Genomic DNA, 24349 nt, shown 5'->3' with positions numbered 1-24349 from the left:
TAGTCTGAAGGCTGTGCAGGATTTGTTTGGAGATTCTGAAATAGAGTGTATTGCCATAGTCCAGCCTGCAAGTAATGAGTGTTTGTGTGACTCTCCGTCTGGTGTTCTGAGGCAACTATTTGAAGATTTTTCTCAGAATGCTTAGGATGTCGAAGCAGGTGTTGCACACTGCGTTGACTTGAGCTGTCATTTTGAGCTTGTCTTCCAGGATGATCCCTAGATTTCTTGTGTGGTCATTGGGTGTGGGTGTTGGTCCTAGCTCAGACGGCCACCAGGTGTAGTCCCATGGGGAGATCTTGTTGCCCAAGACCAGTACTTCTGTCTTGCCAGAGTTGAGCTGCAGACAGTTGTCTCACATCCAGTCTGATACCATGATCATCCAGTTGGTGACGTTTCTGGTGGTGGTTGTTTTGTCCGTCAGAGAGAGGATGCGTTGGGTGTCATTGTCATAGGAGATGATGGTGATGTCTTGTGATCAGATGATGTTGGTGAGCGGTGTATAATATATATGATAATTAAAAAAAATGATTTTTTAAAAATGTTCTAAAATAAGCATTGGAAATGTTTTCCATATACAAAAGAACTGCATGTTAGAACAATTATGCCACCAAACAAACACTTTGACTATAATGTTTGTTCAGAACACCATCCGGCCTGTGTGAACATTCTTGGTATGATAGACACAACAGCAGGATCATCTTTTAATTGACTGACTTAACGCATATCACACTGGGAATGAGAAATGGAAATGTAATGATATCTATCAATAGCTAGACCTACGTATTGAGAAAACTTTATCTGAAACTAATGCTTGGTACACCAGCCTTGGGCATCTTCACCAAAATTTGATTTGAAAGGCTGCTGTGTTTATCATGGTGCAAATGATGGATCAGAAACTCATATCTGATTGGTCGAGAGCATGTACATTACCTGCACATGATAAGGAAACTAATTTCATCATTTAAATATTGCAAGAGTAGAAATAGCAGGATCGCTGATGCTGTCATGAAAGGGCAATTGTCATACAGTAAATCACTGGCTTCTGAAAATTGTTACTTTGCAAAGAACACAGAACTAGGTAGTGCGGTGAGGTCTTAATTTCAGAAGATGCATGTGTGCCACTTTCACTTTGAAAATAATCCACTTGCATCCAATTAAGCAGAGGCTCCAACTTAAGGCTTTATACACCCTGCACAAAGTCGGTGCATTGATTTAAAGCATAGTCTTGCACTTCCCTACGCTCCCACCCTACCATCCCATCTAGTCATCAACAATAAGAGGTTCCCAAAGGAAAAAACATGGAGTGATGATCATCAACAAATTTGGAGCCTGCTTTGTGGAAAAACCTACACTTATCTCTGAGATCACACCATGACTTCAGAGCACAAGGACCTACAAAGCTTTCTGCTCACACAATTGGTTGATGAATAGTCACTTACCGAACATTACATTTCTCTTCAGAATAGACTGCCAAGAAATTTCACTTGAGATCTACATTCACTTTACTGATTTTAAAGCCTAGCACGAGAATAGAAATATGAGAAAAGAAAACATAATGTGTCAAATAAACATTTGACAAATTGTATACTTCTTTGCCCATCTATTTGGTTGTAATCGAGTGTGCGATGGATATTTTAAAGAACATAAAAAGAAAATGAGGACGGCAATATATAACGCTACTTCAATCACGGTTGGCGAAATTTAACAAAGTAACTATCAATCTCTCCTCTTGCCGTCGGAGCTTGTATTCCCCCGGGAGGCGTAGCGGCTTCTGCCCTCTAGACCAACTGGATGCGCTCTTGCAAGCTGAAAGTCTAATTTAGCGCAGTTCTACAGACAGGTAATCGGAATCTATTATACATTTTGCTCGGATTACTTACCGGCAGCCATCACGGCACCGGGTCCAGTTCTACTTCTGCACAGCCTCAGATATGTGGATCTGGCACGAGGCACGGGGCTCCCTTCATGTTCAGGGGCGGTTTCCGCGAGCGGCGATGTCCGTTGTGTAACGAAGGCCGAGTAGGGAAGTGGTCAAACATGGCCTAATTACTCAGTATTCCGAGTTACTGGTTCCTTATTTACCGGTAACTGTTGATGGGAGAATTGTAAGGTTTATTGAAACCACAGGTTAGTCGCATCTATGTCAGGCGTGTTGTGATTTCTGTCACAGGACATACGTAGCTCTTGAATTATTGCGCACACTACCGAATGGCAAGGGGTTACAGGGATATTTAAAAAAACATGAGAAATAGTATAATCTATAAATGCGTACAAAAAAAGTTTTGTGGGTATGCACTTTAGTTAAATGGCACTCAATAAAGTCGAAAGGCAGTGCCGCATCTGAAGATGGGTCCACGGTGACCAGAAAGCGGCGCTCATGCAGGCAGGGCCGGCATGTGCGAGCTGGGCCCACGCCCAGGGCGCAGACCTCCAGAGAGCGCTGGAGCTCCTGACCAACAAACGTTGCCGATATGGATCAGAAGATCCAGGAATAGCGCGACATGGTACGGGGTTCAGAGTGAAGCAGACGATGCATGCTGGGAGCACAGCATTTAGTCAATAAGGGAGCCAGGGAGCTGGGCTTAAGAAGCAGAAGGTGAGTTTATAGAACTAAACATCATGAGCCACTGTGAAGGGAATATAACACTGACTGTCAAACATTGAGCAGGACCGGCTTTATGGTGGTGCGAACAGTGCAGCCGCACCTGGCGCTGACTTTGACGGGTGGGGGTGGTGTTGTTTAAAAATAACCTTTGGTATAAAAGCACATGAACTTCCTTGTGTGTCCTGCAGTTTTCAGGCAACTATAAAAATGTGAAGATAACTGTGGTGATGTGCCTACTGGTGATAGATCGGTTTGTTGTCTACCGGCAGTGTTGGCTCATCAAAAAGTAGCGTGGAGGGTTTATGTGTCTGCCGCAAAGAACGTGTACATTGCAGATCACTGAACAGAGTAGGAGTGAACTATGGGTAGCACTATGAAAAAAATAAATGTATGTCAGAGAGGCTTTGGAAAAATCAGGTGCAATGTTGGAGCATGCAAGTGAGGGAATTATTGGAGAAGGAGGTCATAGGGGGCACCCAAAAAGACCACCACACTGGGCGCCACAAGCAGTAAAGCTGGCCCTGACATTGAGTTCATTGTGCTCTTGGAGGCATAGCCACTCATCAGTCTACTTGCAAACTCTAGATGAGGAGGATAATGAATTGTAGATGTCTGGGCAAATCTTGCCTAGTGACTAGTGTGAACTTTCTGGTTTTACATTGACCTCAATACTTAATGCTGATCATTAGGATGCTGTTACTTTTTCACTGCTATGTATTACTTTATCTTTAGATAGCAGTTTCTTGACAACTATATGACATCTTCTCCCCCACTGTATTCTATTTATTTTATTTAACTGTCTCCTGGTCGAGATTCCGATAATCATGCTTGCATTGTCTTTATAAACACCCTAGAGTATGGCAATGAATAGCTAAGTACTGAACATGTTTTTTCTTTTCACTTCCCTTTGGCTCTTTAGGCAGCAAGATCTCTGTAGGCAGGATGCACTTCGGGAAGCCCAACATGCTCTTTCACCTGAGTAAGGGTGACAGGAACTATTAGTTTTAATCTAAAATATGATACATTGTATACATGAGTATAGAGAAAATCGAAGAAATGGTGGATCATCAACACAAAAAGAGCAAACTGTCATGTTTTGTGCCAATCCATCAAGCAGAGAAAAATGGCGGGGTGGTGGAATGGAAGGGTGAGGGGAGCATTCCAAAAGCCCAATTCCTTGTGCTAATTCCTATAGGAAACGCTTAACAATAATACAAGAACAAACATTTGCAATGCAATAGGTCTCACGTTTGCTCGAATTAGAGCTATTAGCGTTGTAAATTCCTAACTGGACTTTTCTTGCCACATAAATTGAAAATGAAAAGTAAAACAGTTGACATAAGCAAGCCAATTCATAGCGCCACAGCCGGCATGAGCGTGAGCACAAAGGAGAGACACAAAAGAAAAAAGAAGTTCGCTCGCAGTCAAACTTATTGGCAATCATGCAATTAACCATGTAACAGGGTCGATGGCCAACGCGGTAACAAAACTGCCCCAAGTAGGGACAAAGGCAAATCATTTACCATATGATAGCAAAGGATTTTTGAAAGGCAACCCCATGAACGAGGGATAGTGATGGGCGTGTGGTGGGCATGGGTAAAATCCCTCAGATAGATTACAATACGTCAGACCGCTTGCACGCTCAACCTAAAAATGGCTGCAAAGAATTGCGCTAAATTTGGCAAACATTTTGACCTTCACTCAGAAAGAGTGCTTTTTATAATTTGGTGTAAATTCATTCAAAAGTTTTTGAGAAGTTAGCATTTAAAGAGGGGTTCAGGTTGGCATGAAGAGATTAACAATTAGGTATATGTGGGAAGCTGGAGCCCAGGCATGCTCTGATAGGCCAATTTAAAGGGGACTAGTCAATCTTGATTGACCAGCCACAAAACGAACAATATGTTGTGGCAACCATTACTGGACAAAGGGACATGCTCCCTGCAACCTAAAATTACTTAAGAATCTTTGCTGCACACTTTGAATAACCTTGCTACTTAATTTGTTCCTCTATGCCATGAAATACTAGCAGTTCTGGCAATGAGAAAAACCATGTGGAGTGGTCTGAGGACTGTCATCATGATGATCAAATCTGTATGTCACAGGAAACAGTGAGATATTTTCAGTATTTCACACTTCTGTGTGAAATAAGGGTTTGTGTATGTATATCCAGTAGAAAAAACAGATAAAAACTTAGGGCCTAATTTAGAGGTTTTTGACACAGGCAGCGCAGCAAGTCACTTTGCTGCACTGCCGTGTGTCAAAAGGAAAGGGTAGGAATGCTTGGTATTAATGAAATACGTGTGTTCCTGTCCCTTCTTCCTGCACAGACAAAAAAAAATTGGTGCCTAGCACCAATGAAGGCACCCTTGCATCATGGGGTAAGAGTGTCCGTGTTGTTGGCGCAATTGTTTTAGTTCAGGAAGGGACACCTTCCTCTACATAAACAATTAGTGGAGGTGTTTTCCTCTTTCTATGTGAGCCTCATAATGCAGCCCACATAGAAAGAGGAAAAAACAAGGAGAAATAAAGTTATTTCTCCTCTTTACACCATTCCCCTGGGGAGGCGCACAGTTTTGACACATTCCCAAGTTTACAGGTCCTTGTAAATATGGGACTGTGTCAAAACCCATGGGTGTTGCCTGGGCAAATTCATTGCAATGCCCATGGAACTCCTCCTTGATGTAGAGTAAGGCAAGGCAGCGCAAAGCACTGCCTTGCCTTACTACATATCTATGAGCCCATGCAAAGCCACGCAGGGTGGCTTTTTGTTGCCTCATACATATGATGTAGAGGCTTGCGCCACTGGAGCTTCATAAAAAGTGATGCACCAGCGGTGCAGGCCTCTTGTAAATGAGGCCCTGGGGTTTGGTTGTAACTCAAACACAGACAAAAACGGAAAATTGCCACTTGTTGCTACCAACACTCACAACACATCCCATTACATGTGCCATCCACCATGTTGCTCTCTTGACAGCTCCTTTCTTTGTTTCTGTCCCATTGACAAACTGATTTGAGCAAGTCAGGAGGCAGAAGTTATGCTTATGGAGTGTGTTGTGTGCTTTGGTAAACTGGTGAATTTTTGTAATTTTCAGCATTTAATGCAGAACCTTCACTCAGTTTTTACCATGGTTTTTCTCAGTGAATTTCACTGTCTTTATATGATGTACTTAATTTTGAAATCCTGCTGCGCATGGCTAAAGGGCTTGTCCTGCAGCTAGGCCCTGTGCCCAACTCACCCAAACACAGCCATCCCCTGCTGTGCATTGCCTTCAGCCTACGCCTAGCCCTGTGCCCGTCACAATGCAGGCAGCCAACTATGGCCTGCCAGACCATGTACTCAATCTGCCAAAGAAAGACAGACATTTGCTGCAGGGCCTGTGGCCACCCCCAGCATGCACCCAACCCCATGTTGTGCACGGCCTTTAGCCATGGATGGGGAGGTATGGTGTGTGAGTTTTTTTTTCCCATAGGGCTTCTGTCAACAGTTTCCCCGATGGGTATCCATGGATCTCCCGCGGGTACTCAAGGATCCCCCACAGGTACCCACGGATCCCTACGGGGACCAGCTGATCCACAAAGGATCCGCATCCCTAGATATCTATAAAACTCCAAAACGTCTGAACAGATTTGCCTTAAATAACAAAAAAGCAATCTTCCTGGACCAAGATCTAGCTTTCTGCCAAATTTGGTTTAAATCTGCTCAGCAGTTCAGGCTGTAGTAGTGATAAAAAAATGCAAAATCCCCATTGACATTGCATGGTGAAAAAGTGTTTTGGGACCCTCCCTTTTTCTCGTCCCCGGCTTGATGAATCACCCCAAAACTTTCCAAATGGCAGCTGAAGTGACTAGAGTACTAATTCTGAAAATTTCGTTAATGATTCGTTAAACAGCGCTAATGTTATCAGCAAAAGAAAAAACACAAAGTTGTTCCTAAATATATCTACATACTGACTATTGCAAGTAGTGTGTGTATATATATATATATATATATATATATATATATATATGTGTGTGTGTGTGTTTGCATATATATATATATATATATATATATTACAGAGTGGCAATAGCCGCTCTATAGTTATAGTTAGGATTCCCAGAGATAGGAATTCCACAGATTTTTGCTTGATAATAACTCCATCAAAATGTTGTCAGCTCGCTAGCCAGGCTAAATTAACTGTATCTCGCCCCTCTACCATGCACAGTGTTCTCATTAACAATGTAATTTGAGATTGCCATGATTCTAGTTATGAATACCTTTATTTAACATGCTATAACTGATGTAATAATAAAGGGTATAAGCAGTGCATGGGAAGATGTGAGTTATAATTAATTCAGATTGGCTAGCGACTTCAAGTTGACAAAACTGAACAGAGGTGTGCAAGTTATAGTACATTGTGGGCAGGCCTTAAAATATCACTTTTGAATAACTATAATCTTTTAGATTCCTAAGTGTGAGTCTTTCAAGTTGCTTTTTATAGGAATATAAAATTAAGTTTTCCTAAATACCATAAAATAATATGCCCCAAATACCATACACTTGGTATATGTATTTGTTTTGCTATTGGGGCTTTCCTAGATGGCACATGCTGCTTGTCAGTCTCCACTCAATGCTATGAGGCAAAGGAGGGGAAATGAAAAAGGATCCCTAATTTAACAGAACAGAGAAACTAACAAACATATATTATTATTATTTTTATTATTAAAAGATATTAAACAGTAAGAATAAAGAAAAGTAGCAAATTCTTCACAAAAGTACACTCATTTGTAAGCAAGAAGAAAGGAAGAGTGGTAATGCTGTGAATTAATGGTGTGTAGGTATGTGCCAATCAAACAAAGATGGGTAACTAATGAAAAAAAAATACAACAGGGTTCTGCTTGACAATCATGTTTTCCAACTGCATAGAACTATGGCCATATACAGGCATGTTGACTGTGTGGAAGTACTTAATGGATTGGCATCATTTAAAACAGTGGTTCCCAACTTGTGGTCTGAGGACCCCTGGGAGTCCGTGAAGCCTCCTCAGGGGGTCCGTGACTGCTTACAAAATGTAATAATATTAACAGATTAGGTCCCCAGCTGTCAGTAATGACTCATTAGGGAGTCAGGGGGTCCCTGGATTCCAATAATGATTCAGTGGGGGTCCCTGCGTGCCAGTACTGATAAAGTGGGGGTCCCCCGAAGTCAAAAGGTTGGAAACCACTGATTTAAAATATTAGCTGACTACACTACTAGGGATGACAGAAAGAGTGACTGTTCTCAGATCAATCTGTCATCACATTGGCATTTGGCGAACAGTGAATTTCTTGGGTGTAAAATCTGGGTTGAATTCCACTCGGTAAGTAAAGTCAACCGGCTTAAAATCCCACTGCAAAACAGCACTCATTACTTTTTTCAGTAGTTTGTGACCTGCTGAGCGAGTCTAAGCCTCCTTTTTGGGTTTTTCTGAGCCATTACCCAAAAAGAAGAGTGAGAAAGAAAAGACCCTTGACCAGGATAAAATCACAAACTGTAATGAGAGAGTATCTCTTTTGCACATATATTGGAAAAGAGTCCTACTTAGTACTATCAGTACCATGAGTTATTTAAAAATACACCCCACGGCAATTACACTGTTAGCAAATGGGTGTATTTGAACCACTAACCTATAATATGATCAGTGATGATTTTTCATGTGTGTAAGACAGTGTGCTGACATTATGCAGGGATACTCAGTGTACGTTCCGGCGACCACCTGCAACCCGCTTGACCCCTGGTTGCTGTTTACTGACTGAGCATTAACATTCAGAAAGATGTTTATTTACATTTTCACTGAAGTAAAGGTAAAGAAGCACACAAGGTGTCCTGAAGCACTTACCTCTAGGGACATCTTTATGTTTAGGACATTGTGCAGCAAATGTAAAATATTATAATGTTTCTTCAAAATTCAAAAATCTATATTTTCCTAGCACGTGGGAGTGTTTCACCTTAGCATATCAGATTACATCACTGCATTGAGAGGCATTTATTAGCCCAGATAGTTTTCATACATGAATTTTTACACATTTATGCCCGTCCCCCATTTCTGACAACAATGCCATTTGTAAACCAAGAAGCAAGCCTATTGCACCCTATATGTGGCCTTTCTTCTTATTACACATAGAATACATTTATAGCCCATTAACTCAAACACAAGAGAAGGTTTGGATAGGACACATCCTGAACTCATGTATTTCAAGGTGCTCTTAAATGTAATAATGAAGAAAGACACTAGATGGGTATCTCTTCATTTCATATCAAAGGTAAATGCTTTATCTTTAATTCTTGGTATGTGAGATTAGCACATGGGTGGCAGACAGAAGTCACATGAAGGCAATGATCCTTTTGGGCTCTAGAATTCAAGAGAACTTTGAGCTGAGCCAGAGCCAGGAATCTCGTTCAAGCCTTCTTCAATGACTCACCCAACTCTAAAACTTTCTTACTACACAACATTAAAGTGAGTGGACTAGTAGGATTGGTGTTCTCTCCCCAATGGTTAAAATGGACAATCTCAAATGAATGTTTAGTTACAGTCCTGTTTTCTTATCACATCTGTAAACTACCAGTGTTCAGTTTGATTTTTAAGTTCTCATTATCTGTCAAACAAAATGGAGCAGAGAAATATGGTCAAAAAGCGATTCCTACATTTTGTCACAAGGAGGGGCCTCGATTAATAAAAATAATTTTTCAGTTTCCATAGTTCAATTTCCATAGTTGGCCTAGCCCAACTGGTAACTGAACCTACGCACAAAGATGCAGCCCCATCTTCACCTCCAGCGGCAGAGTTAAATTCAGCCATGTTACAGAACTCACCTAGTCTAACCACACCATTGCCTACTTCATCATCCCTGGCACACCGCACACCATCACCAGGCACCACAGCTCCTCCCACCACAGCAGGAGCAAGGTAACAGAGACACAGTGGACTCAGGCCCTTGCCGTGTCCCAAACTGAAGCCTTTTCAGATCTAGAACAGATCGTCCAGTACTTCTCCACCTGGATCACCGAATACGCTGACAGAGTCGCCTCGGTGAAGACAGTGAGAACCAACAAAACCTAAAGACACGTGAGGTGGTACACCCTGAGCTCAGAACCACCAAGCACAGCTGCTAGCAACTAGAGAATTTATGGTGGTCTTCTAGGAACCCCTCCAACAGAGCCGCCCCTAAAGCAGCCCTCAGTGACTACCACGGGCAAATCAAGGAAGCCAAAAAAGCAGCCATCACAGCGTCCATTGACACAGCAGCAAACCACATGAAAGAACTATTCAAATGGTCAAGGAATACTCCAACACGGAAGCCACAGAGAACACCATCCTCCTTTCCCAAGTACTCTGCAACACCCTCTCGGACTATTTCTGCAGCAAGCCTGCTACCATGTACAACAACTTTGACCCCCAATCCACAGCCCTCAACCACAACAGCCTTGATCAACCAGTGCACACCAGCCAAACGATCGCTGCATGTTCACCACTCACCACTCAAACCACAACAGCTATCATGTCATCTATCCATTCCGGAGCACCCATCGACCTATGTCCTCACCACTTTTCAACATTGGAAACAATCACATCAGCACGGAACTCGCCTGCATCCTCAACGCTTCCACCACCTTGGTAGCCTTCCTGGACAGATGAAAATTGGCAGAAATCAGACCCATCCTAAAAAAAACTTCTGCCAACCCCAGCGAACTCAAGCCAACAGCTCACCAAATATCTGGAGCAAAACAACCTACTTGAAACCTTCCAATCAGGCTTCTGAGCCAACCACAGCACAGAGACCGCACTGATCGCAGCCACAGATGACATCAGAACACTCCTCAGTAGCGAAGAGACTGCCGCCCTGTTCCTCCTCAACCCCTCAGCAGCATTCCACACCGTCTGCCAACACACCTTCATCAACAGACTCTACAACATCAGCATACAAGAGAACATCCTCAAATAGACTGCCTCCTTCCTTAAAGGATGCACTCAGAGCATCCGGCTTCCTCCCTTCACCTGCGAACCCAAGAACATCATATGCAGCATACCCCAATGATCATCCCTTGGACCCACGATGTTCAACACCTACATGTCCCCCTTTGCAGATATCATCAGATCCCACTGTCTCAACATCATATCCTATGCAGGTGACACGCAGCTCATCCTCTCGCTCACCAAAGACGCCCCCACCACCAGAACAGACTCCTGCAATGCCATGAATAACATAGCCAACTGGATGAAAACTAATTGCCTCAAACTCAACTCCGACAAAACAGAAGTACCTGATCTTCAGGAGGAACACACACATCTGGGACCACAGCTGGTGGCCAGCCACACTCGGACCCACCCACATGCCAACAGACCACACATGCAACCTCGACATCATCCTCGAAAACTAACTAACCATGAAGTGACAAATCAACATAGTCACCTCTGCCTGTTTCCACATACTTTGCTTGCTCTGCAGATTCTACAGTGGATTCCTGTCAACACCAGAAAAACCATCACTCAGGCCATCATTACAAGCCACCTCAAATATGACAACACACTCTACTCTGGCATTTCCTTCCAACTCCTCAACAGACTCCAGACCATACAGACCCCCCTCGAAAATCTCCACTAGCTCCCTATCCAGGACAGATTCCAGTTCAAAATCCTCATGCATGCCTACAAAGCCTTGCACGATCAAGGACCAGCCTACATCAACCATCAATTAAACTTCCATCAACCCATCAGATAACTGTGCTCCTCCTCACCAGCCCTGACACACACACCCCAAATCCAACACAGCCGCAGTGGTGGCTGCTCCTTCTCCTACATCGCCACCAAGACCTGGAAAAACGTGCGGGTCCACCTGCCAACATCACCCTCATTGTGGACTTCAGGAAAAAGCTCAAGACCTAGCTCTTCGATGGAGTTCTTGCACCCCAGCGTCCAGATACCCCAAAGGGGCGACAGTGCTGCGCACTACAAATAATGATTGATTGATTGTTTCTGCCTTACGTATTACACAACAACTAGGACCTGAGTGGTTCCAATAGTGCGATTCAGAGATACCTCTGACTAAAGAGTTCACAACCAGCATATTTTGCCAAAGTGGTAAAGCCGGGATTAAACATTAAGGCGGTCATTCTGACCGCGCCGCCCGCCATGCGGTCACCGCCATTTGCCCGCTCCGCGGTCAAAAGACCGCGGAGGCCATTCTGGCTTTCCCGCTGGGCCGGCGGGCGCCCGCCAAAGGAGCACCCGCTGGCCCAGCGGGAAAGGCCCTGCAACATAGAAGCCGGCTCCGAATGGAGCCGGCGGTGTTGCAGGGGTGCGACGGGTGCAGTTGCACCCGTCGCGATTTTCACTGTCTGCTATGCAGACAGTGAAAATCATGCTGGGGCCCAGTTAGGGGGGCCCTGCACTGCCCATGCCAGTGGCATGGGCAGTGCAGGGGCCCCCAGGGGCCCCACGACACCCGTTCCCGCCATCCTGTTCCTGGCGGTAAAAACCGCCAGAAACAGGGTGGCGGGAAGGGGGTCGGAATCTCCATGCAGCGCCGCCATGGAGATTCAGCCCAGACAGGGGAAATCCGGCGGGAAACCGCCGGATCCCCTTTTCTGACCGCGGCTTTACCGCCGCGGTCAGAATGGGCAGGGAAGCACCGCCAGCCTGTTGGCGGTGCTTCCGTGGTCATCCACCCTGGAGGTCGATGACCGCCAGGGTTGGAATGACCCCCTAAGTCTCCTAGTTCAAAGGCCACAACTTTCTCACTGTACCACGTCTATCAAGGAAGCCTGGGTGTTTGTGTTTGCCCACTTCAGTGAATTGCACACCTTGTTCACAAGTCCTTGTCAGGGATTTATTTTATATCACTAACTACCTTAACTAAGCCTGTTGATAAGTACTCCTATTGTTTACAGATACAAGGCTAAAAACAGGAAGAGATTGTGAGGCCTAAAATTCAATATCATTCCAATTCAGTATTCAAGTCACTTCTTTGGGAAGCTCGACTCACCAAAGGTAGCAATAGCATGCATAAAAGGCTCACTCCTGGTGCGATTCCTCGTGTTAGGTTGTTAAATTGTACTCTGTTGTTCCATGTTCCCTTTTTGCTGAGATTGCTCCAGGTTCTCTTGTTTTTGAAGGTTGTATCCCAGTTACAGTTAGGCTCATCATCACCTATTTCTTGGAGAAGCAGATAAGACCAAAACCAACAAGTCACCATATTTAATGTGAGTAGACTGGTTATCTAGAATGAACTATATGCACTAGTTCTAGTATGTATTAGAGTACACAAAGTGAGTCCCTCCTGCTTTGTGAGACTGTGCTCTCGCTATTCATCAGAACTGGGTGGCTGTGTCGTTCACAAGTGTACTGGTACTGAGACCTATCCAGATCTTCCATTCTCTGCTCAAACTACCTCTCCTCCTCTCTTGGGTACACCCTTGGAAGGAATTTCGTAAAGACCTGTCTGAGCTAAATCATGGAAAACATTTGGGACTGCAGTGAAGGCCTTCTGTACACATCACCCAAACATGACAGCAGGTCAAAGGCATATGTAGTGTATTGCAGCATTTGTAAATCATTTTGCTGCCACTTGTCAAGGCGTCAATGTGCTTTTTTTATTTGCTCAGGTGAGTATTTATTTCTTTGGTGATGAATGGGAAAAGGTTGTCAGTTGAAGTGCCCTTTATTAGTATTGAGTTTAGGTACCTTGTGTGAGGCCTGGTGAATGTGCTTCAGCCAAGTGGCAGGTACACACATTTTATGCATGCGGTTGTAAACTAAAGAATGTCAGTGTAGGATTATGAGCAGCATAAACAAATCAGTTGCACATTGTGGCCTGAGAGTCAGTTGGGTCGTATATCTGGGAAATGCAAGCTTTTTACTTCTCTTCAGAAATGTCTGTGGTAGTTGATTGTCCTTAGCATTCTTGAGAGTGTATTTCATATGCATGACTGTACTGGGAAGTAGCTTCTGTATTAAGAGTTATTTTGATAATCTGGAATGTGATATTGTCTATACATGTTAATGTTCTAGAGCCCAAATAACCTATTTGCATAATCTTGCAAGACATCACTGGTAGCACTTGTATTCTATGTGAGAGGGCTAGGGAGAAGTTATAATGAGCCTTTTCACTTAGTTGATTTCGGAGGTGCAAGTCCATGAGTACAACAAGGTTTTGCATTTTATTCAACTCCTTTGTCAGCTGTTCAGTTTTCAAAAGCCATTAGGGCACAGGGTTATGTTGTTGCCAGGATCCTATGGTGAGTATTTCAGTTTTTGAGGAGTTAAGCTTGAGATGATTCTCTAGAATCCAACGTTCCTCAGACATTAAACATTTGCTGAAGGTGTCCATCATGACTTCAGAAGGCTGTTCCAGTTTTAAGATAATCTGAGTACTATAAGTGGAGTTGTAGCATCAGTGGTTGAATGACTTTAAGAGTCTAGGATTAAGGGGCTTAGTAGGCATTAAAAAGCAGGGTATGAGTACTAAGCACTGAGGGAAGGCTACTGGACAGTGTATGATACAGACTTAAAAGGAGACAATGAAAGAATGGGAGATATATTATGAAGATAGGATTGAATGCCCTTCAGTACACTACCCTGCATGCCAGGGTCAAAAAAGCTTTGAGCTAGTAATTGGTATTCAACCATGTAAAATGCCTACAAAGGTAGAGTATGCGAAGACTGAGATACTATTAATATCTACAGATTTTATTAAATAATTCTAGCTAGAGGTTAATTTTGATCCTATACTTCTTCAAGGTATGGAACCACTCTGCCTATCAGAGAGCAGTTTGTTTATAGAGAAATGCGTTATAGAGGTCGTGATCAGTGTAGAGGCATTAATATGTGGAACAGGGGGATAAACATTATGCTGTGCTTCTGTGACTTGTAGTGGAGAACAAAGAATTCACTAGACATGAAGATTGTTGAGAAGACATATGCCAATGTCAAGTGGAAAACAGTTAAAGTGGAGTGGGGTGTTAGGAAGCGATGAAGGACGGCATGTTGTTGGGTGGGAAAGAGTGTGGTGTCAGAGGACTGCCTTTAGGCAGCATGGTAATGTATGATGAGAAGAAGTAAAGAAAGGAGCTTTTGACTGGATACAACGGTAGTGGGAGGGAGAAGGAGGATGGGTTGGGGAAGATGAGATAGATAGGTGTGAGACACAGGAACGATGAAGAGAGAACATACTTGTCCTACCGAAAATGGGGATGTGTCTTACAGCATTTTTGTTTCCAAGATTTGTAGTGGGATTTGATTTTTTGAGAGTGACATTTTTGCCACTATAGATTGTCTGTTGAGTAGGCACTGTTGATTCTCTGTAAGCAGGCTGTGATTCAGGTTCACTTGAGTAGTTAGTCACTCGACTATTTATTGGTCCTATCTCTACTATAAAGAATTTTGGTCATTTTTAATAGAGACCGCTGCTTGTTAAAAACATGTTTCCCATTTGGGAAAGTAAATATAACTATGGTGGTCTGATCTCCCCTTCAGGCCACCGTTCTTTCATCAGCTGCTGTCAGCCGTTGCAAATTGTGACCTGCCTAATTAACATTCTTTAGGCATCTTGTAGGGGGTTGAAAACTGTGACCTGCGGAATGCTGTTCTTCAGGCAGGTCGTTTTGTGCTCCTCTGAGAATGTGTAATGTGTTATGCGACCTATGACTACATAAGTCTATCACAAATTTCATTCTGGGTCATAAACCAGTCAGTGAGCAAATTGTACATCTTTGAGAAATGGTTTAGTACATTGGGCCTTTGCTCCACCCACCCGCCATGGACTTGAGGTGGTCTACATCACAAGCTAACAATACGTGGAATTGCCTTTTCTGTGGTAGCTGCTAATATGCTGGAACTTGCTGCTTGTACGCTGGACTCAGAGAAGCAGTTGTTGAAATTCGCAAGACAGTCTTAAGCTTGGCTGTTCATTCTTTAGGCCCTTAGGTTTCCTCTTTTCGGCTAGCTTGAGTGCTAGTGGCTGTATAATTGCCCCAAACTAATATGTACAGTTACTGTAGGCCAATATGCAGCTCTGAAGGTCGTCAGAAGTCTCAGTAGTAAACATGATCCCTCAGTCCTCAACAGTAACATCGCACTAAAACTAACACATTTCAATAAATCACTTGAGGTTTACCAGTCCATTAAGGAACGCTGAAGTTTAAGAATGGTTAATCTTAAAGTGGTTTGTACTGACAGCAGCATGCAGTCCCTAGGACACGCAGTCATTTCTTATGGTGGGAAGGTTGTAGCTGATGCATGCTAATTATAACAGCTGCACGCGAAAACTGTTTCCGTGGTAACAATGGGTGATGAATCCAGAGCTCAGTTAGGATGTATTTTGCAACAAACGTAACTGAGATTAACGGCAAATTACCACCTCCATATTTCTCCCTCCATTAAGAAGTGACTTTATCCTCTCAAACAATTTTCTCTAGCATAAAATATAACTAACATGTATCAAATGCCGCGCTTGCACGCATATTCCCTTTGGTAGGGCAAGCAGAGGGTCTCTCATTTCCATCCGCTTCTGAGGCATTCTTGGCTCTCACAAAATACAAAATATTGCATCTATGAAGAACTGCTGCCTACAAAAAAGTGCGTAGACTACGCCAGAAAATACATGATTCTTCTATTCTTAAAGCAGGATAATAAAATAAGCAATTTGCTTACTTGCCGGTTTGACTACTTAAACTCAAATGCAGAGCACTTCATCCTACATTCTCGATTTTACTAGACCTTAAACTCCCAGCACGTGGGCTGTGACACCTAACTGAATCAGGACATTATGATATCTCACCCCAGCAAAAGTGTGGTTACATTTTTGATTTACAAAAAAGTAGTAAATCTGCATCCGCAGATATACCTTTACATGAGGGTGAAGATTTACTACTTTTGCGATTCACAAACATTCCCTAAAGTACAACTGGAAAGCTCCCCACATCAGAGAAGTGCATTCCTACACAAATGCATACTTTTTACCCCCCACCTTGCTGGGAAAACATTTTTCTCCATGGAGAAGCCCCTTCTCCTTCACTTCTGTATGAGGAGTGATGGCAACCCTATAGTAGAATACATCTCCCACCGTTTCCATAGTGGAAAGTGGATGGAGAGGAGTTTGGGAATGTCTAGAAACATACATGTTTGAGGGTATTACCAAACTTCCAAGGTAAACCATGCCTTGAAATGCCTATCTCCCTCTCCGTGAGTGGATTTACACATGCTAGGAATCCCTCTATGAGTTTCTGGCAGGTGTAAAAGAAGGTAAATTTGGTTGTTAACTTACATTTAAAGACAAATGTAATTTTGTGAATTTAGCCTATGGTCTTGTGAAGTACAACACCCACACGTTTCATTGGGACTCAGCAAACATTTATCCACGATTAGTGGAAAAGGATAGATGAAGGACCTTAAGAGCTGAACATCCAGAGCAAATCAGAAGCAGATACAACATTTTTTCATACTTCAAACTCATACCGGGTTGACTGGAAGGTGATGACCATCACACTCTGCCGCACCACACAGAGAAATTCTGTCATGGAGATATCCTTCACCCACTTGCAGCAAACATGGTTTAGGAATGGAGTCCCACCTGAGAATCTCCGCCTGGAAACATTACAGTCACAGACTGAAGGCTGCACAAAGCACCAAGAGGTCAAATGATTGACAAAAACAATACATAAACACTCAGTAGCATAACCAGAACATCTGCAGACTATTCACCCAAACTTGATTCCAGTGAAAAATGCTACCTTTTATTGTACTAGCCACAAGTATAGACCATACAACCAATATCTTATACTCAAGAAGACTCAGAAACACAGGGTTGTGGGTGACTCTGGACATTCACCAATAGGTTTCACGGGGAGATCTAGCCTTACAAGTCTGCAATAGGTGGGTTTATGTGGCTTCACACCACAAATTACCCTCACCAAGCAACTAGAAATACACTGGAAAAGTGTGGTTCAAGTCCATTCTATTCTAATCTAGGTCCCAGCTATGACTTTAGGATGCTTATGTTTACAAGGTGTATTGAGACCTATCTTAGAGGCTGCTCTTTAGATCTGCATAATATGTTAATTTTTGGGACATAAACTTGTTTGCTTTGCATATTATGAAGTGGCCCTAAGCACAACACAGGTTACTAGCCACATTACAATCATGCTGTGTGAGGGGATGGTTCTGCCTATCTGCTCTGCCCTGAATTTTTGCTTTTGGATCACCTAGTTTTTGACCTTTTACTGTGATGGAGCTTCATAGTTTGGGACACACCCACAGTAAACTTATGGTAAAATGTAATGTTTACTGCCAGTGCCGTCTTAAAAAGCAAAGGCTGATATGACACAGCAAGGGTAGCATGCCCAGGGCTGGTTACACATAATCAAATGTGCACAAGTGTGTGCATCCGTGTGAGGGCTGCACTGGGAGGATTCCTGGCATGTGCAGCCCAAGAACTGTGCTTATGTAGCCTGGCGTAGAAGGGACCATGCAGAGTGGGTGGTAACCTGGAGAAGGCCTTATGAGATGGGTGTGCACATGTGAAGAGCAGTCAGTGTGGTTACTGTCTTGATTTTAGTGATCATCCATCATATGTCAATAGGAAAGGCTGGCCTAGGGTGCAACTCCAGCTCCCTAGGGTCCATAGACTCCAGAGTCGCACCAATGTCTACTGTAACCTGCATGAAAGGAATAATGCAGTAGGGTACAAAAGCATATTTGTACAGGAATGTCATCTTTCTCTGAATGAGATCAGTTTTAGGGCCAATTACTGCTCTGTCCAGCTGCAGGAGCAGGGCCTTGAATTAATCAGCCAACTGTCATTCCCTGCCAGGAACCGGGCCTGCCTCAGGCCCCTCAGCAAACAGGGGCTCCTTGAAAAAATTGCTGGGAGAGGCCCTGGCAGGAATGTCAGGGAGGAGGGGCTTAGTCTCTCAGAGCACATGTGGCAACTGACTCCTGGACGACGCCATGTTGGAGCTATCCCAGACGACTGTGCAGGAAGGTTGGGACAGGGGTGGAGAAGTGATGTGGGACATCAGAATAGGTCATAGGCACAGCCCTGCTGGACACTTCTGCCCCCACTTAAAAAGGTCTTGCACAAGGGAGGGCTCTTTCACTTGGCTGTGCTTCTCTGCAGAACACTGGAACTGAAGATGGGCATCATGGAAAACTTGAAAGAAGAATCCACTGCCTCCCCAGTGGGGCAAGGACCCTGCCCCAGAAAGACTCCAAACCCAGTGAGGAACACTCCGGGACCACGTTAGCTGATTCCCTTACATCCCCTGAGGACCAGCTGAGGGAAGAACCGGGCTGTAGTGCAAGGAGAGGGCAATACCTAGAAGAAAAGAAGTCACCTAGATGAAAGGCTGGTGTAAGGAGTCATGGGACTGGTTCCCTACTGAGTTGGGAACCTTCTAGGCCAGGAGGCTGAAAGAAAGTGCTCCAGGTGGCACGGGCTGACCACCAGGAGCAAAATGAGCTGAAGATTGTCAAGAAAGGGTCTCCCCAGGGCCCGAGACATCTGCATCCAAAGGTTGGTGATCTTTGACCCCTTTCGGACAGTGAAGCACATGGAGCTCTGCAGCTGTCCAGGAATTCTGCCCCTGGAGTGAGCCAGGGCCCAGGGGCTACCCCACAAGAAGAAGGGAGCCAGGGAGCGCCACTGCATGTCCCTGGTGAACATGCGGTATTGAGGGAGTGCTGTCGTGCTCCCTCATGAAGATAATGGGGGGCCCTAGACATCATCCAGGGGCCCCGCAAAGAAGCCAAGTTGGGGGACACCATCGTGCCCACAGCAAAGATGGTGAGAGGGGCCCAGGACCCATCCCGGGGCCCCATGAGTAAGCAAAGACGGGGAGTGCCATTGCGCTCCCCGCGAACATGGCCACAAGCTGAGGGTGGGGTTGGAGGACAAAGAGGAAGTCGAGGAGCGCCGTCACTCTCCCCCTGAAGAAGGTGAGTGGGGGCCCAGGATCCCATCCCTGGGCCCCAATGGTGCCACGAAGGCGGGGGGCTAGCAGCCACAGTCTCCCATGCAATTTGCCCGGCCCCAGCACCACATGTGTCTGACCGCTGAAGAGGCAGACATGAACAGTAAAGCTGGGTCCTGTGGCAGGACGTGAAGGTGCCGGCCGGGGAGCCAGCGAGAACATCCGGGGGTGGGCTCTCCTAGCTGCTCTTCAATGATGTGAAGGCCATGGGGTGTATGGGTGGGACCGGACACCCCCAACAAAACCCATGAAGGAAACCACCACAGCAGCTCTTCCCAGAGCAGCGGGAGAGCTGCTCATTTAATATGCATGCTCTGTGAGGGAGTGCCCCATAATGCCTTGTGAGGCAGAAATGTAGAAAGGCCCAGAGGAGAGCGTTTTGGCACAGTGATGACCCCTAGGAGAGCGGGGTCACCACTAAAATCATCACCACATGCTGGAGGAGCTGCAGTAGGAGCTCAGCCTCCCCCCAGGAAGTTATCAAATGTCCCCAACCTCAGTTTCAGGGGGCATGGAAAAGATAGCCTCTCAAGGGTCTCAATGTATTTCCAAGCTCTGTCCCAGCTGTAACATTTGTTTCAGGGTGGTGGAACTACGCCCTCTAGGGGTGAAGTTCATGGCTGTAGTCCGTGTGGCCTAAATGGTGATAACAACGGATTGTTACAATGGTGAACTCCTTCTAGGGGCTGTAATTACATGTGTTGTTACAGAAATGGTGTAGTTTAGGGACTATGGTTAAAATGGTAGCATTTATTGTAAATGTGATTCAAAATGTATGGCTGTAGCATTGTGGCCAATGATATGACTTATGTAAGGTCATATGAAAAGGTATCCTCTACGGGTGAAATATGGTATTACATAATGATTAACAACCAAGTGATGTCCTTTAGGGACTGTGTCAACTGTACATCATTTTTATCTTGAAAGTTTCAATGTGAAAATGATGAAGCTTCGCCCACATCGTTTAGGGGTGTGGGTAGACTGCGTAGATTATGCTGAGGGTAATCCTAACAGCACAAACTACTCCAACCTGCCTAGACATGCTCCTTGTTGATGCTTATTTGAATAAGAAGGCTGACAGCCACTAGTGATCAAAGTACATGCACTTTATTGCCAGTATTAGGTTCTCTCACTCCAAGTTACAGTCAAATATTGCTTTGGAATACAAGTGAATGTTCTTTCATGTAGGTTGTTGGTTTATATTTCCCTTTGGGAGAGACAAGAATGATTATGCAATGCTATCCAAAAGTATTTCCTTCATATTTGTAAATTGCTGCATAGTATTGAGTAGTGTGTATGATATAAATGTACTTTTATTTTTTTCAAAAGAAAAAGCTCAGACTGGACAATCACTTAGTGTTATTCTTGTGTGCTTGTGAATGGCAATTACTAGCCCACACCACCTTCCTTGAGTAAGCCTTGGACTGCTCTGCAACGCTACCCTATGAGATTCAGCGCTACAGTGGGGTGTTTGGTTCCTAGTGGTGGTCGAGTGCAGACCCAATACTTGCGCAGGGCACACAACTAATGACCCAACATCCCACATGCTGCTTGGAGCAGTGGAGAAAGGCCTCATGCTATCTTCTGAATTACAAAAATGTTCAAAGAGATAACAAGCAAGGCTCTTTCTTAGAAGTATCATAATTTTCATTTAAAATGGTTGGGATTTCTCAATCCTTTAAATTAGTTTTATGATTTATATATCACTAATGGGATATTCAAAAAAGAAAGTGATGTCAGGCTGTGAGAAATGTATTAACACATTCAGATCGTTGGTCAGTAATCAAATCAATTACTAGCCACACATACTGTGAGTTTTACAGTGATCTATATGGAATACTGAAATGCCTTGTAAAATTCATCTCAGAAATTACTATGGGTTAAACCTTACCATTTTGTGGTACATAAAGAGGAAGTAGCTTGGAAATAAATATCCCGTGGTCAGCAACTGTGTTGTTTATGTAGTAAGAACATTAAACCTCTTGATTATTAGTTCCAGTATCATAAAGTACTGGATGAATTCAGGCTAAACATTTTTATATTGTTTTTGTATCACTATGGAAAGGCTATATTGGCTAATTTGAACATTGTGTACCTATTTAAACCAATTAAGATTTTACTTAATTATTGTGAGACTATTATGGATATTTTAGAATTTAGATATTTTGCACGTTTATATGATTTTAACCTGGGAATAATTGCACCTTTTAATTGAGTTGACCCATAAACACAATTGTGCTGCCATTTCTATTTTATTACCCATCACCACTCGCACATGTGTACTTTGTGGTTGTCCTTGCTCGAGAGGCTTCAAGCAGCCCTTCATTGTGCTAAAAGCCCAAAGGTGACCAAATGTGATATATATTATGCTACCATCAATTAGCTCTATTAGGGAATGAAGGAATCAACAGGAATGTCACTCTATGGAAATTAATGCTACATGGTTCATCAGGCCCACTCAGAACTCCACCTATTTTCTGGCTCACGCATGAAATTGGCTTGTTACTTGGGATGGTTGATTACCCACCCCAAGTAATAATTACAACCCCTGTCAGGAAAAACCCTCAAAGTTACTTAATTAACCTGAGGTCATCTCCCTGGTAGTTATGGCACGGAGCAGACAGACTTACCTTTGGGTAATGTATCAAATATTTATGCAGTACCAAAACAGTTATAAATTCATAATGCAAAACAATAAAAATCTCAAACTGGATTAAAAACATAGAGTAACATTTAATACATTTTAATAAACAACATGACATCAAAGTGACAAAAATCAAATAAGGGGAAATGGAGATATGATTTTTTAAAGGCGTGAGTAGAAATAGCGCCAAAAAGCACAAAGGGTTAATGATAACTGAGGGCAAAGGTAGACCAGGAGCTGGATGCAATTTGAGTCTGACTGCAATGGAAAAGTGTTCAGAGATATCATTCTAGTCAAAGATTTTACCTGATAAATTAGTGCCTGATTTAGAACTTGGCAGAGGGGTTACTTCATCACAACACTGATGGGTATCCCATCAGCAGAGCTATAACTTTCATTATATCCTATGGGATTTATATTTCGGCAGACGGGATATCCGTCACCGTTGTGACAGAGTAACCCTCCGCCAAACCCTAAATCAGGCCCTTAGTCTTTTAAATCTCAATCCACCACAGACGTATACTTCCAAAGGCCTTAAGGACCTCATGGAAGGCAATAAAACGCACAAGGTGTCAGAAAAATGGGAAAAGCATAGTCCAGTACAGATCCAGTTACCATGGGTCAGCTGGTACTTCCAGGAAAAAGCCTCTTGCAAATTGCTGTCTCCCTGCTGCCACATTGTAGCTCATCAAACTGACCCCTGGAGTCCACTACTTTGACCTGTGTGCAGGAGGGAACTAGTCCAGTGTGTCAGGGCTCAGACAGCAGAGGCAGGTCACAGACAGCAGGTCCAGTACTCTTCTGAACTTCCGCAGGTCCAAAAAGTGGGTTCCTTGAGGTGCCACATTTCAGCCTGGAACCAGCTAAGGGACCAGGGACAACCATATTCAACTTGGGCATTTTAAAATTAGCGATAGTCTTCTGCCACACTCAACTTGTGCTCTGAGAGATGCGTGTATGAGGGGGGCAGTACACCATGGTAATCCTCCTGTCCTTTCACATCTCACACTAAAATCCGGTTAGGAGTAGGTGCTGAACCCACAACAAACCCAGTGACAGCAGTCTGTTAGGGCAAAAGCTCAATCCTCCAGCAACCAGACAATGGATATACAAGAATTGTCTTGGCATCCTCTTCTCTCCCTTTCAAGTGTTATATGTGAACTCAGAAGACCTGTAAAGAAGATTTTGATAGTCAAGCAGGATCTGACATGTAGCCTCCATGAACTTCAGAAAGAGGAAAGATTACTTTCTAAAGTTACTTTTCCTTAGTATGTAATAATAATTCTACTTTAGCATTGAATTCAATTTTTTAATAATGATTAAAAATAGTAATAATAGTAATTATTTTTTTTAGCTGGCCCCATTCCCTAGGTGCAGCATTAACAGTTTAATCTGTCCTCTGTTTTTTTACATAGGACAGGTAGGCCTGCCACACTCAAAATAGCTCTTGGGTGCTACACAATGTAAGGGCATGCTAACATTACATTTCTACATGTCTTACTTTTACATACCATGCACCCTGCCTTCTGGGCCACAAGGTCTACATAGGGGGAGTTATTGATATTTAAAAGGAAGGTTTTACCTGTCGGAAGGGGTTTACATTGGCAGATCGCAGTGTATGTTTTGCACTGTTATGGTCAGGATACAGCGGCAAGACCTAAAAGCCATATTTGTGGGTGTCATAGTAGGCGCTACAGTCCACTGGTATCACTTACCTAACATGCCCTAGATACATTTTGTACAATATACCACTGACTTTTAGGCAAGTTAAATATATCAATTAGGTTTATGCCAGTTTGACCATGATAAAAAGGAGGCACTTTAATACTGGTTAGCAGGTAAAGTGCACACAATTCTAAAGCAAGAAAAATATAGGGAAACATTTAGGGGGACATGACACAAAGGAGGGTCATTTCCTATGATAGCTATCAATATTGCAGAAGGAGCAGTAGCACCGATGTCCATGTGTGGGTGACTACTACACCTCAATTACTGCTGAGCTGTACTTCCTAAAAAAGAGGATGCCCCATTTTCCTTGATTTTATTGGGCTCTGGGCACCCTTGACGTTAGACTATCCTTTGGAATTATATATTGTAAAGAGTTACAGCTAACCCTTGA

The 24349-nt window shown here is 43.6% G+C and overlaps 1 protein-coding gene across 4 annotated transcripts in view; it reads right to left on the bottom strand.

The window, feature by feature from the left end:
• The window catches only part of SLC44A5 (solute carrier family 44 member 5), a 765772-nt gene that overhangs the window by 556451 nt on the left and 184972 nt on the right, over positions 1–24349 (bottom strand). For 2 of the 4 annotated variants that reach the window (XM_069232425.1, XM_069232426.1), the window contains exon 1: positions 1881–1979. The exons of the other annotated variants lie outside the window; for them this stretch is intronic. In XM_069232425.1, the coding sequence (XP_069088526.1) occupies positions 1881–1890 (10 nt within the window). In that variant the 5' untranslated portion in view covers positions 1891–1979. Of the gene's footprint in view, positions 1–1880; positions 1980–24349 lie in introns of those variants that run through there. 4 annotated transcript variants of the gene reach the window in all.

Source organism: Pleurodeles waltl, chromosome 4_2 (genome assembly GCF_031143425.1).
Source record: "Pleurodeles waltl isolate 20211129_DDA chromosome 4_2, aPleWal1.hap1.20221129, whole genome shotgun sequence".
Lineage (NCBI taxonomy): Eukaryota > Metazoa > Chordata > Amphibia > Caudata > Salamandridae > Pleurodeles > Pleurodeles waltl.
Note: the sequence above shows the minus strand (reverse complement) of the source record. Positions and strands in the feature narration are given on the sequence as shown.